This window comes from Lissotriton helveticus, chromosome 11, assembly GCF_964261635.1.
Source record: "Lissotriton helveticus chromosome 11, aLisHel1.1, whole genome shotgun sequence".
In the NCBI taxonomy this organism is placed as follows: domain Eukaryota; kingdom Metazoa; phylum Chordata; class Amphibia; order Caudata; family Salamandridae; genus Lissotriton; species Lissotriton helveticus.
This window is the reverse complement of record NC_136072.1, coordinates 937,880,834-937,896,182: the sequence shown is the minus strand read 5'-3', so window position 1 is coordinate 937,896,182 and position 15,349 is coordinate 937,880,834. Positions and strand designations below refer to the sequence as shown.

Sequence of the window (15,349 nt, the reverse complement as noted above, 5' to 3'; positions counted from 1 at the left end):
GTGAAAACACCCAGGAGGGCCTTGGCTACTGCAGGAGCTGTAGTTACCCTAAGGGGAATTGCTTCAGGGCACCTAGTAGCATGATCCACTACTACTAGAATGAATTTGTTCCCTGAGGCTGTGGGAGGTTCAAGTGGACCCACAATGTCCACACCTACCCTTTCAAAGGGTACCCCCACCACTGGGAGTGGTAGCAGGGGGGCCTTTGGTTTGCCACCGGTCTTGCCACTGGCCGGACAGGTTAACACAGGAGCTCACAAATTCCTTCACCTTTTGGTTAATCTGGGGCCAATAGAAGTGGCTAACTAACCTTTCCCAAGTCGTGGTTTGCCCCAAATGTCCAGCTAGGGGGATGTCATGGGCTAAAGTTAGGAGGAACTCCCTATACTTCTGTGCCACCACCACCCTCCTGGTAGCTCCAGGATTGGGGTTTCTTGCCTCAGCATACAGTAATCCCTCTTCCCAATAAGCTCTGTGGGAACCGCTGACATCTCCCTGTGCTTCTGAAACAGCTTGCTGCCTCAGGCTTTCAAAAGTGGGGCAGTCTCGCTGACCCTGACACAGCTCTTCCCTAGTGGGTCCCCCTGGGCCCAGGATTCCAACCTGGTAAGGCTCAAGCTCCATGGGCTCAGTTCCCTCTAGGGTTTCCAAGTTGTATCCCTGAGGAGAGGGGTCCTGAGATGCTTGCTGTGTAGAAGCTGGTCCTCCAGTCTTCTGTTTTTTTCTCTTGGTTGGTTGGGCCATACTTTCAGGCTCCAAACCTACTTGTTCACCCTTCTTTTTGTCATGTGCTCTGGTTTGCACACACACCAGTATAGGGATACCCAGCATGGCTGCATGGGTTACTTGCTCAGCCGCAGCCCAGGCTGAGGTTTCCAGGTCATTTCCAAGCAGACAGTCAGCTGGCAATTGTGGAGAGACCACTACCAGTTTCAGGCCAGTAACCTCCCCCCAACCTAATGTCACCATAGCCATAGGGCGTTGGGTGGTAATGCTGTCAGCATTGGTGACTGGGTAAGTTTTCCCAATCAAGTATTGCTCTGGGGAAACCAGCATTTCCTTCACCATAGTGATACTGGCACCTGTATCCCTCGGGGCTTCTACTCTAGTTCCATTAATGGAGGGGTATTGCAAATACTTTTTACAGTTGGGTGGCAAACCAGCTACAGTGGCAAACTCCATTTTCCCGAAGGAGACTAGACTAGCTTGAGTGTATAACCAGATTTGCTCTGGGCACTCCTCTGATTCCCATCTGTAGATTCACTGTCCCTGGAGTAGCTGTGTTGGGTGCCTTAGGGGCTTTATTGTAGGGGCAGTTCTTGTCTACAGTTAAATGTCCCAACTTTTTACAGTGGTTACAGTAGGCCTTGTTAGGATCAAAGTTCTTCCCCCTATAGGGCTCAGGCACATAGGGAGTAGTGTGGGACCCACCCACCTGTACAGGTCTTTGGGGCCCTTTGGAAGACTCAGACTTTGTATATTGGGGATTCTCACCACCTTTCCCCTGGGGAGGTTTTGTAACCACCTTCTTTTGATCACCCCCAGTGGCTGTCCTTGTCACCCTAGTCTTGACCCAATGGTCTGCCTTCTTTCCCAATTCTTGGGGAGAAATTAGACCTAGGTCTATCAAATGCTGATGCAACTTTTCATTTGTGAAAGTACTCAAAATGTGTTCCTTCATAAACAAATTATAAAGTCCAGTAAAATCATGCACATTGTGTCCAGTTAACAAACCATCCAGTGTCTTTACTGAGTAGGCTGCAAAATCTATCCAGGATTGGGTCTGGGTTTTGTGAGCCCCCCTGAACCTAATTCTATACTCCTCAGTAGTGAGTCCAAATCCCTCAATCAGAGTTTTCTTCATGAGGTCATAGGACCCTGCAACTGGCCCAGAGAGGGTCAGAAGCCTGTCTCTGCAATTACCAGAGAACAGTTCCCACAGGAGGGCCCCCCACAGAGGTTTCTTCACTCTTCTCATATCACAAGCCCCTTCAAAGGCTGTGAACCACTTGGTCATCATCACCTTCCTCAAATTTAAGGACAATCCCTTTGGGAATTTTAGGATCATAAGATTCCTCTCTATCCTTGTTATTGGTATTGCTGCCACCAGAGATAGGGGCTAAGCCCATCTCTTTCCTTTCCTTTTCAAGAGCCAGGAGGCTGGACTCTAGATCTAATCTCTTGGACAACTTGGGTAAGAAGCTGTCCTCTTCACTGGGACTAGTCCCAATGTTTTCTCTGGGCCCTGGCCCACCTGTGTAGGTCCTAGGGTCCCAGAGTGTGATTCTTGGAGTTAAGGGTATAGGGCCCCTCCTCTCCCTAGAGATGGTGGGGGGGGCAGGGGGGGGGACCGTCTCCTCCTCTAGCACCTCTTCTTCCTCTGACCGGTCATCACCCTGTTCAGAGGGGTGGACTTTAGCATACTCAGCCAAGAGCTCCTGGAGCCCTACTTTGGTTGGATGCAGGCCACTGGTATATTTTTCAATTTGCATAAGGACCTTACTTCTCTGAAATTTAAGTGTAAGTAAGGTGTGAGGTCAAGCTCCTCCACCAGGTCCTGGGCAATATTATCCCCACTAATAGGGGTTGAGACATTCTAACCCTCTACCCTGACTATAGTGACTTATTTTTCTAAAATCCTAATGGGATTTAAACAAGGCCCTACCAGACTTTTAGTATTTTGCTAAAAAAACTATTTCAGAATTCTAAAGGCAGTTTATGAGTTCTGTCGTGTGATCAGACGGTAACCAAGTAGTCCAAGTTTGTATCCCAAAGCTGATCCACCAATGTGAAAAAGGGGCTCTATATATACTGGACCAGAATAAGGTACAGTGTGTATAGAGTCCACAAACTCCAGGGATATAACCGAGGTTAAAGTCAGGACTGACCTTACTATCAAAAGTGGTACCTTGGTCGAGCAGTAAGGCAGTACCAGCTGACAGTGTAAAGCATTTGTTGTACACAATCAGTCAGCAAAAGGTTTCACACACTCAAGGACTGAATTCCAAGCCAATTGTTTTTTTATCAACAGATAGTTGTTTTATTTTTAGAACCAACAGGTATAAAAATATACTTTTCTCGATATGAGTACTCTCATGTAATTATTTTGCAAGGAGGCAAACTTTGTGAACACACTAGATACAGGGGTTGCAGTAGGTAACACAATTCTAAACACACTATAGCATTCGGCTCAATGGGTTATCATCATATATGTGCAGTTGATTACTTTGTAGATTACTATGGTAGTTCCAGGACTGGATCCTAGGTTCAGTCCTGGGGTCTAAGATGAAACCAATTTAGTAAAATCGTTTTAGTTATGGTAGTGATTTTTCAGGAATATAAAGCGGTTTTAAAAGTTCACACTTTTCAATGAAAAACTGGCAATGTTATCCAATGGGAGCAAGTTCAGGTTGCAGGTAAAGTATGATCTTGTTACTTTTGTAATCCAATACTAGGCTCCTGGTTCCAGCACTGGGGTCTCAACTTAAAACAGGTGAGTAATTGCGTTTCAGTATTTCGTATGATTTTTACAGAATATTTCAAATTTTCAAAAGTAGACACTTAGAAGAAATTTCATAGAAAAGCAGACAATGGATTCCTATAGAGAAAATACAGATTACTAGTAAACCCGGTAAGGATTACTTTTGCGGTTCAGTACTGAGCTACAAAGGTACAGTACTGGCTTCTCTCCTGATCACAGGTGAGTACTTCGGGAATTCGGTGATTTTATATGAATATTTTTAGTTTCCACTTCACACTCAGAAGATTTTTTGAGTCAAACCAGTCAATGTTATCCAATGGCAGGTAAGTGAGTTATCGGTTTCCGGGTGAGTACTTGGCTGGTGAAGTTAGGGTTCTGGGCATGGACTCAGGGGTCCCCCAGGGTCATGTAAGTACAGTTGGTTCACCCCCAGCGGCACAGGGGTGGCCAGGTGCAGAAGTAGTTAGGCCCAATGTTATCCAATGAGGGAAAGGGGGCCTCCGGTTGGTGGCTGCTGGCTGCTGGCTAGCAGGCCACGCGGCTGTGGGAGCTGGGCTCCTCGTCACTTGCTCAGGGCAATTGGGGAAGTAGGATAGGGTACAGGTTGCACTGCCAGGGGCACTCGGGCAGCTGGGTGCAGGTTGCTTTTGAGTCGTCGGGCGCTCAATGTTATTCAATGAGGAACTTGAAAAGGGAACAAAGGCTGCAGGCTCGGGGACGAAGGATCTTCTGGAACGACCAACACTTTGAGGGGTAAGTTGGGATCTTGGAAGATAGGTAGACACCCAGGAGTTGGGCACAGGAGGCCGTAGGGCGCTGGGTGCAGGGATGTCTTTTGAGGTCTGGAAATCTTGCCCCCTGCTGGTCGCGGTCGGAGGGGTCCTCTGTCCTGAGGCTGCAGGCGTCGTCGGGGGCGTCGAGGAGGGTCTTTGGGCACTGGACTTCGGGTCCCAGTTGCCGGGGGACGTCCTCCTGGTCCTGGATCACTCGGGCACGGGCCGGGCTCGGCGGGTGCAGAGTGGGTTGATCCGGAGCTTCCTGGCTGGCACCAGGGGTGTTGTTGCAGCAGAGCCTTTGCTGATGGGAGTCCCAGGCTTTAAGAGGGTCAAGGCAGGCAGGTCCTCTGGGTGTCCCACGGTTGCTGTCCGCAGGAGTCGCCGGGTTTAGGCAGGAGCAGTTTCCAGGATCGACAGGCCGGTAGGGCTGGGGCCAAGTCAGTTGTTGTCGTCCTGTTGTTAGCAGCTGCACGGCGGGTCTTCTTCTTGATCTTTTTTCTTTTCTTATCGGGATCTGAGGAAAGAAGGTTCAGGGAGCCCCTAAATACTGAATTTAGGGGCGTTACAGGTAGGGCAAGGACAGGGACCAATAGGTCCCTGTCCTGGGGTGGGTACAACTCCTAGCCTGCTCCTCTCCTGTGGGAGGGGGGCAGGAGCCTAGCAGTGATTGGGCAGGGCTCCCCATCTTCAAGATGGCCGGAGCCCAGGGTCGTGCTTCACCTCGTCTCCCCCAACTGAGGGGTGGGGCTGGCACCCCCCCTTCCAAACGTAGTTTTTCCCGCCAGTCCTCCCGCCAGAATGGGGGTCAGGACTGGTGGGGGCCAGTTGCTGGGTACAGCAAATGGTCTGGAGAAGCTCACAGAGGCGGCATGCCTTTGAAGCTTATCCCTGCCCATCCTGGGGGAGGAGACCGGGCACCTCGCCCAGGATGTGCATTGTTGCAGGCCCAGGAGAGCAGGGGGCTCTCCACCCAGGGGTCCAGCAACATGTCTGCTGGGTGGCAGCCTCTGCAGCCACTCAGCCCAGACGTGGATTGTAGGCTAGGTTTTCAGGGGGCATTTGTAAGATGCCCTCTGGTGCATTTTATATTAAATCTCACACTGGCATCAGTGCGGGTTTAATGTGCAGAGAAGTTTGGTACCAAACTTGTCAGTCTTCAGTGTAGCCATGATGGTACTGTGGAGTTCGTAATGACAACCACCCAGCACCATATATTCGTAATGGCATCACTGCACTTACAGTGCCCAGGAATGGCCATGGGTACTGTAGGGGCACAGGGCTCATGCACCTGTGCCCAAGCCTCTGGCATAGGGCACCCAGCTAGAGGGGTGACTGAAGTATGCCAGGGCAGTGGGTTCTGTGGGCATGGCACACAGGGATGTGTGCCACGTCAACTCTTTGTTTGGTTCTGTACTTAGACACTCAACCTGCAAAGGCAGTGTGTGGGTGTCAGGGTACAGGGCCCCTGAGGGTGGCACAATAAGTGCTGCAGCCCTCAGGGATCTTCTCTGGTCACCATGCCCTGGCTACCTAGGGTACAATTTACTCGAGGCTGACAGGTGGCCAGAGATGTCAATTGGGTTTTAGTTGTAACACAGTTTTAGGGAAGGAACACAGGCCCTGGGTACCTGGTTGGCAGGAGCCCAGGGCACACTCAGTCAAAGCACATCAGCAGCTAGAAAAAAGTGGGGGCCTACCAATGCAAGAAAGATGGCACTTTCTCACACCTGGTCATACAAATCCCCCCCCCCCCCCACCCTAGCCCCCCCCCACCCACCCCGGTCCCTTGGAGTATTGGGCATGGAAGTCCTTTAATTCTTGCTTATTCCTTCAGGTAGCATTTAGGGAAGGGTGAACCTTTATACCTCTATACGTGAATAGGCTAGGAGATTGGGTAATAGAAGGGCAATAATAATGATGGGAACACATTCTAGAGAGGCATACAGTTGAAATTCAGCTTGTCTTTTGCTGTTCAGAAGATTCTCAGGTTATAATTTCCAAAATAGTTCGGTTTTGAGCAGTTTCCGGAGAATAAACAGAACGGTTGCATATCAATGGCTGGACTCAGGGCATTATAGGGTCCTGTACCATGTACTCCCATGGATCGGTCATCAAGGCATGCTTGGTTAGAGCTTAGGGATTGGTGAGCTTCTGCAGGTACCCTGAGCCCTTCAATTAGAATGTTATAGCATACTAGATTAAATGTAATCTTGCCTAGAGATGGAGTGCTTTTAAAACATAGTTGATGGAAATTAGTTCTTTTTAACTGAGAAACAGCCTTGCTGTCCATTTCTGTACATACTGTAGTCTGTCAGATGTGTTTTTAGTGTAGGCATGTGAGAAAGAGTAGCACAGACCCTAGTCACACATTGTTCAGATTGCTGCATAATGTGTAACATTTACTTATTTTATTGTTTAATATTTCCAATGCAGCCTTGTGATCCCTTTGAGGCCCCTCTGTTGGACAGCAGAAGCAATGCTCATATGATCTGAAAGCAACAGTTAGAAATAGCCAATGCAAAATGCCAGGTTGAAAAAGTGAGAACATACTCATTTACATACTTGTATATATTGTTTTTTCAGGGGATATGGACAACACATACCAGTCTTATAGCGTTCATGGAGTTTCTACCATAACATTTATACTTCACTATTCAGAGTTTTAAAATCCACCCACAGTTATCTGATTGGGAGAAATGCATTGGTTTCAGATGAGGCGAGGTGGTTGGCCTCATTTAAGGTTTTGCAAATTTGTCAACGACAAGACAATATTGTGGAAGTCGCAGGAAGACTGCTGTAGAGAATGTAGTATATTGTAACAATGGTCCTTAGAAAAACACATGCAAAACAGGAAAACAAATATAGACCAAGATGGGCGCTATATTCCACGGTGTCCAGCCGGACACAGAATTTAATCAAATTAATAAATGTTTCATCATTTGTAGAGCAACCAACAATAGAGTGGGACGCAGTCCTGCATCCAATACAGAAAACAGAAGGCAAATAGATACGAACAGTAAGAATTTCAGGCAAAAGACAACGGAAGCTTTGATTCAATTAGAAAATTTGACAAGCTATCCATATTAGTATTCACACTAATATCACACAATGGTTTAACGCGTGGAACTATTCCATAGGTCAACAACGTTTCAATCCCTTTCAGAAGGATAATGGGATCCTCATCAGGACGGTTTGATTACATGCCTGAGTATGAAGTCTCTGCCTGTGGAGAGAAGGGGGAGGGGAAAAATAAAGGCAGAGAGATCTGTAGTGAGAAAGGAGGAATAGCTTGCTTAGAGGTGTTGATAACAGATCGGACCATGCAGTTTGTGAATTCGGTGGAGTTGAGATTCTATGCTGTGACCCATGCGTGAGTGCATGGGCGAGTGAGGTAGCATTACATGTTGATATATGTAAGCTCCAGGGTACACTAAATAGACGACATGAGAGCAATATTTGTCGGTGGCAGATAAATTGCTGGTACAGACAACAGTGTGAAAAGTGACAGTGGGCTTATGCAACGACCAATGCAGTGATTGCTAAAGACAGTGATGTATTGAAGCGGAGTGATTTGAATAATCACGCGGTATTCCAAGGGTCAACGTAATGCCATACCAACATGCCCCTTCTTGAGCAACTTGAAAAATTGAAGAAAAAACAAGTCCGCTTACATCTTATGATCCGTATGCTTACGGAATGGATGGATGTCGTTACAGCGCATGCTTTTTCCACGCATGCCTTTACAACGCAACTTTTACAACGCAAGTCGTTACAACGACTTGCGTTGGGGGGGCGCTGGATAGTGAATAGTTTAATTTAATATTCCAACTCCAGTCCCCGTGGATAGTAGGGAAGGAGTTGGATAGTAAATTAAACTATTCCCTATCCTGCAGCGCCCCCAGCGCAAGTCGTAACGCTTGCGTTGTAAAAGTTGCGTTGTAAAGGTACTGCGTGGAAAAAGTTTCGGTGTAAAGGATGTTCCCCTTACGGAATATTTAAAGGCGGACATAATACCTGTAGGTCTCCAAGTCAGACATATTCCAGGAATCTTTACTGATAACCCAAAGTACATTAGTAATTTCAGTTACATTGGGACAACCTGTTCCAGGCATTGGCTAGGACTTGGGATTGACATAGCGAATGAAACTTTGAACTTTGAAAACACTGGCTGTAGAATATCTTGACATAGAGAAACAACTCCAAGAATCTAACCCAGCAGCAGAAAGTAAGAAACTGCTCAAGCAAATTCAAGCAAATTCAAAAAACTGTGGAGGATTTCCATAGACTTGAGCAAAACAAGAAAACAACTAAAGTTAAAAAGGGCATTAAATCCTATTGCATAGAAACCACTTATCCTTATTTACAGAAGGACTTCTACAGCAAAAGATCTTACACTAACCCTCAAAATACTAGGCCGTGGGGACGTTTTAATAGACGCCAGAATCTAGTAGGGTTTTCAGATACATCTGCAGACTCATCTGACAATTCAGACGCTGGTGAAGGTCAAAGCACTTCCAGCAGAAACCCTGGTGCGTGTCATTTTTTAGGGAGAGGCCAGCACGACACGCCCAAACGAGGTCGAGGGAAACTAACACAGCGTACAATCAATCAACCAGGCGAACGCCAGAAGCGACAAATGTTATCAGTGGTGAATAACAGCACTGAAATGGCACAATCTAAGATCATCCCCATTTTTAACCTATCCAAACATACCCTGGCAGAATCTGAATTTTCACTTCTTAGTAAAGGTCTCTCCTTTGCACCTACTATTCCACCAAATTTTCTGGAATTACACACAAAACTGTTGAGGTTCTTCAGGCGTCTACGCTTACAAGCCTACTTCCAACTAAAACCCACACCTACTAACACATCCAACACAACCTTTTGCCCTCCCTCTACCTTCTCTCCCACGTCAAGCATGATTCCAGTCGAAATAATGACATTTGAGAAAATGGTACTAAAGGATCTTACCTCTCTTGAGGAGAAGAGATGCTTTATTCCATATAATTTGTCCCTTGAAGAGAAATAAGCTATTGAGTCCGTAAAATCAAATGAGTCCCTGATTATCAAAAGTGCAGACAAGGGGGGAGGTATTGTCCTTCAGGAAAAGGATATGTATAAAACTGAAATCTTACGACAACTGGACAACCCCGACCATTATTGTATTGTAGGATGCCTACAAAAGAACTGCAGGGCATCATTGCACAGATCACCACTGATGCTCTACAGGAAGGTTTCATTAACAAGAAGGAATTCGCTTTCCTTAGTGTTAAATCTCCCAGGATACCCGTAATCTACACGCTCCCAAAAGTTCACAAAATTCTCAACAGTCCACCTGGTAATTCAAACAGTGCTTGACTCCAGGCCACGCCCTCATGCTGTTGCTACATTGTTTATTCTCCAACTTTTGGAACTATGTCTAACACAGAATTTTTTTGCTTTTGATAACCAGTTCTACCAACAAGTAAAGGGTACCTCAATGGGGGCCATCTTTTCCCCCTAATCTAGCAGTACTTATTATGGATCATCTTGAGATGACAACCATTCTATCATCATCCAATCCATTCTTTTCCTGGGTCACGTTGTGGAGCAGATATATAGATGATATTTTTCTTATCTGGCGCCACAATAGTGACACTCTGAACCAATTCCTGTATTTTTTTTTTTTGTAGAGTTTTATATAGCGCGAACCGAATCAGGTATCAGAGCGCTTTACATAGTACAAGTTACGTTTTTTTTTTACATGAGGACACACACTTTCATTTTTAGGCACGGAGAGATTAAGTGATTTGCCCAGAATCACAGGAGGTTTTGGCGTCGTTACCGAGACTCGAACCCAGATCCCCAGGTCCGAGGTCGAGCGTCTTAGCCGTTAGGCCAACTCCTAACGGCTGAACAACAATTGTTCAGGCTTGACCTTCACCCTTACCATTGACAGATATGCAATTGCATTTTTAGACCTCACCATCTACCACTCAGAGGGAGAACTACTGACTAAACTATACAGGAAAACCACTGAGCGCAACACATTACTAAGCTATGACAGTAACCACCCAAGGGCACTCATGGATTCCCTTCCATACTCCCAATTCTTGAGGATAAGGCGCAACTGCTATGCTAAAGAGGACTACTTTTGAGACGCCACCACATTGTCTACCAAATTGAGAGATCGCGGATAACCTAAGAGGCTAGTGTGCAATGCACAGAAAAGGGTTTGGTACTGAACGAGAGAGGTCCTCCTGAGCCCCAAACCAAAAAAATCAAACAGACAGAATAGTTTGTGTCACAGCATTTCCCCCTGTTTCTAATCCTGTTCAAAAATCGATACTCCAACATTGGTCGATATTAAATGTGGGAACCCTTAATATCCAACGCCCACTGTTAGCCTTCCGCAAAAGTCGTAACTTAAAGGATCACCTTGTGAGAGCCGCACTCCCCAATCCTACATCACACACCACCCTTGATGCTCACTGGGGGATTGGAGCCTTTGCTTGGTCACTCAAAATGTAGTTGTTGCAATGTTTGTGAATTTACAATGGAAGGTAAATCTTTCACGTTTAACAATATTGTTGTGAAATGTTGCACTTTTTTCAATTGCAATACATGTAATGTCATCTATTTGATCCAATGTCCATGTCCAAAAGTGTATATTGGCCAAACAACACAGAAGATCAAGACCCGGATTGGCCAACATCGGAGTAGAGTGAGATGTAAAACTCCAAATGCACCACTAGTGGAACACTTTTCTTTGGCTAATCCCAATGAGGATGATATTAAATGGACGGTTCTGAACGCACTCAAACTCCCACATAGAGGTGGGGACATAGCTCAACTTCTCAACAAAGAGGAACTTAAGATGATAATTTGTATGGACAGCATCAGGAATTGTCTTATTAGGACTGAGGACTGGACCTCTACTCTAAATTTCTTCACATGGAACTCCCTTGACCATGTTGCCCCACTGTTCAATAAGACTGTACCCACTGACTGTGAATTGATTTTGTCCTTGTATTATGCCTTCCTTACCGTGTACATGTAAAGTATGTTTTGAAATGTGTGTAATTATTATTATTTTTTACTTCAATATTGGGCTGAACAAATTTGACACTTTGTTTTTAACTTTTGCCACATTATTATGGCTATGCGAATATTACAGTCTGCAATGTCAGCGGATTGCTAATTTCGCCTTAACAAATCTCAAAGTATCTTTTTGCACCTCTGTTATAACCCATAACGAGCCTCCTATGGGCTCAGTCTGTCTTCACTTGCTTATAAACCACTCACCCAATATGGCCGCCGTTACCACGTACACATCGGACCGAATAGAATGAGCACTTGGGTTTATGCATGTTAGATTCCCGCCTTCGCGCACCAGGAACCTGATTCGGCCACTGCGGCCCGCACATCTGGTATGCTCCCTCTATCTTAGATGTTACCTTGTCGGACAATACACTGGCTGTACTTTCACTGAAGTCCCATTTTCTCTGTACAGGTAACGCCAAACGAATTAACTATATCAGCACAACTTGGTAATTATACCGGCCGCGAGCAACACTGTGGCATTTCACACATGGCTTGCTTAATCCGCCAGCAGCTCTCTGACGCTGCTCTGCTACTTCCATTATCGGCTCCTCGCAGAGCCAAGGTAATTAACGGCCCGAGTTTACACCGAGGCACTTTTTTCGTTAATTGTAATAGGCTACCTGACACCTTCCGTTTTTACACAGCAGGCACCCCTGTCCCATTCGTTTTTTATCGGTTTTACCGGACGTGGAATACTAGAGCCTATACCGCTCTAAGGTTAGTGCAATCCCTGCAATCACTCGAACACGACCTGGTAGGCACAGCAAGGTCAATCAATTCTAAATCACTCACCCTATTAGCATTACGTTGACCCTTGGAATACCGCACGATTATTCAAATCACTCTGCTTCAATACATCACGGTCTCTAGCTATCACTGCATTGGTTGTTGCATAAGCTCACTGTCACTTATCACACTGTTGTGTGTACCAGCAATTTATCAGCCACCGACAAATATTGCTCTCATGTCGTCTATTTAGTGTACCATGGAGCTTACATATAACAACATGTACAGCTACCTCACACGCCCATGCACTCACGCATGGGTCACAGCATAGAATCTTAACTCCACCTAATTCACAAACTGCATGGTCCCATCTTTTCTGTATTGGATACAGGACTGCGTCCAACTCTATTGTTGGTTGCTCTACAAATGATGAAACATTTATTTATTTGATTAAATTCTGTGTCCGGCTGAACACCGTGGAATATAGCGCCCGTCTTGGTCTATATTTATTTGCCAGTTATGCATGTGTTTTTCTAAGGAACATTGTTACAATATAAATTTGACACCCAGGGCCCTTAATTACCTATTGGGTTCCCTTGTTCTTTTTAAATAGGTAGAGAATGTAGTAATCATCTTTGCTGGATCTCTGAATACTGTGAGCTAGTACAGTTGCAATTCAGGAAGAGAAGTGGTAGTGGAAAGAACTCTAATGAAACCAGAGGTGCTCGAAAACATTTTTGGTGACTCCACTGGAAAGGAGAACAACAAGTCAAAACTGAAAATAACTCCAAGAAAGGGTACCTTTTCTGAGGAGAGATAACTGAAAGGTCAACCCTTAAAGCACACCGCGGATAATGCAGGTAACGAGGGATTACTAAGATCTCAGATTTAGAGGGTATGCAGTTGGCTCTAAGTGAAGACAGTGTTTAGTGACAGAATAGTTCAGTATGATAATAGAATACCAAACCATGCTCAAACTTTGACCTCAAAAACACATGTAGATTTAAAGTCAGCTTACCTTGCATTGTCTATCAGCTCAGCAAGTGCTCCAAACAGAAACTCATGAGTTGTGCTGAAAGAAATAGGAGTTAATGGTATTACTGTGTATGCCTTGGAACAAGTCTTCCTATTCTCAACATTATTATTTTTTTGTATCAACAAACAACCATAGAATGTTTTCTTTTTATTTTATTTATTTTTATTTTGAAAGTTTTATATAGCGCGGACAAGATCTTTGCAGATATCAGAGCGCTTTACAAAAAACAGGGGGAAAAGAAACAAGGGGTGATTAACAGACTTTTGAGCAAAGAGTAGTATGTACAAGATGAGTAGCAATATAGGGTAGGTACATGGGGGGGCATAAAATAAACAACAAAAAAACAATGAAAAATCGACAATCAGACAGAACAATAGTGCAGATAGGTGCAGAGTCTCAAATAGATCCAACGTACAAGTTCAGGTGAATTTAGTCAGGAGGATAGCTTTTACTTCTTTCTTAAAGAATGTAGTGGAGGAGATAAGTCTGGTTTCTGGAGGGAGTGAGTTCCAGATCCTGGGTGCCATTCCTGAAAAGGAGCGTTTATATGTTTTTTCCTTCCGGAATCTACGAGGTTTCAGAAGAAGATTCTTTGTGCTTCTAGTGGTTCTTGTGCCACCAGATATTGTCAGCTTCTGAGTGAGGTAGCTGGGTGATTTGTTGTGTACAGCTCTGTGCGTCATGCAGGCAATTTTCAGATGTATTCTGGCTTCAAGAGGTAGCCAGTTCAAGGATTTTAGGTCGGGGGTAATATGGGAGTGTTTTTTTGATCCGGTGGGGAGTCTTGCTGCAGCGTTCAAAGAGGCTCTCAGGGGTGCAGTTGTAGATAGAGGGAGTCCACAAAGGTCGACGCTACCGTAGTCTATGCGAGGAATGACTAGGGCTTGTACTGCAGTTTGGAAGTCCTTGGCTGGTAGGAAGGGTTTAAGTTTCCTCAGGGTATTGATTTGGAAGTTTGCTCCCTTAGTTGCCTTGCTGATATGCTGCTGCATGTTGAGGTTGGCGTCAAGTGTAATGCCTAGGGATTTCGCTGAGTCCACGATGGTAGGTTGGACATTGAGTGCAGTTAGGTGCTTAAGCCAAGTTTGAGTGGTGGAGATTTTCGAGGGAGGTGAGATCAGAAGGAACTCAGTTTTCAGAGCATTGAGTTTGAGGTGATTATCGGCAAGCCATGATTGGGTGTTTCTGAGCGTTGAGTTCAGAAGTTTGATGTCTTTGGGGGATTGTACTTTGAGATAAAGTTGGGTGTCGTCGGCGTATATGTGAAAGTGTACATTAGATGCTTGTAACAAGGTGGTGAGAGGTTCCATGACCAGATTGAACAATGTTGGGGATAGAGAAGATCCTTGTGGGACGCCTAATGTTACAGGCACTGGTGGGGAGATCAAGTTGTTGCTTTTGAATTTCTGAGACCTGTTATGCAGAAAGGAGGTGAACCATTTGAGAACAGTCCCAGATAGACCCATTCTGGTGTGTAACAGCTCAAGTAAGTGTCAAATGCTGAGGAGAGGTCAAGAAGGATGAGAAGGCAGGTATCGTTTTGATCTAGGATTTGGAGCGCATCATCAATTATGTGTGTCATAGCAGTTTTTACCCACAGACCAGAGGAATGAGTAGAAGTCTATTTTGAATCCATTTGTCCTCCTACTCCAAAACCTCAAGTGCATGATTTGCCAATCAAAATTGATGTAAAGCTCTCGCCAGTGCCACAAATTATCCTCAGATATCAAAAAATATGACTGTAGCATTGTGTAAGATGGCAGTCAATTACCACAAGCACATACAGGCGGGCCTAGCTTTAAAATGCTTATGACCAAAAAATATTTTTTATCTATAGGAACCAACAAGGTGGCAATAACAAGGCACTATACTAGTTATAGTACCAGAAATATGCCATCTACCAAAGGCTACAAAAGTCACTCATGCATAATTTCACCACCTTTCTCCACAATGTCCTTCAAATCTCAGTTTAACAAATTAATTAGAATTCTGTCTGAAGGAAATCAATTGTATATCAGCAATTACTTAATGTTAAAACACAAATATACCATAGGTGATTCATATACACTAAACATTGTGTTGCTCTTTATATTACTGGTTATTTTATGTGATTATAAATGGAGGAATAATTGTTATATAACTGTTGCAGATTCAAACATTTTTTCGTTTGAATTTTAACCCCTTCGACGCTGATGACGAGCTGGGCTCGTCATGAGGTAGCCTCCTCGCACGCTCATGACGAGCCCA

The 15,349-nt window shown here is 45.0% G+C and overlaps 1 protein-coding gene across 6 annotated transcripts in view; it reads right to left on the bottom strand.

Moving 5' to 3' along the window:
- The window catches only part of MORC2 (MORC family CW-type zinc finger 2), a 597,165-nt gene that overhangs the window by 545,080 nt on the left and 36,736 nt on the right, over positions 1-15,349 (bottom strand). For all 6 annotated transcript variants that reach the window (XM_078667274.1, XM_078667271.1, XM_078667273.1 and 3 more), the window contains exon 3: positions 13,085-13,138. In XM_078667274.1, the coding sequence (XP_078523400.1) occupies positions 13,085-13,138 (54 nt within the window). The remainder of the gene's footprint in view (positions 1-13,084; positions 13,139-15,349) is intronic.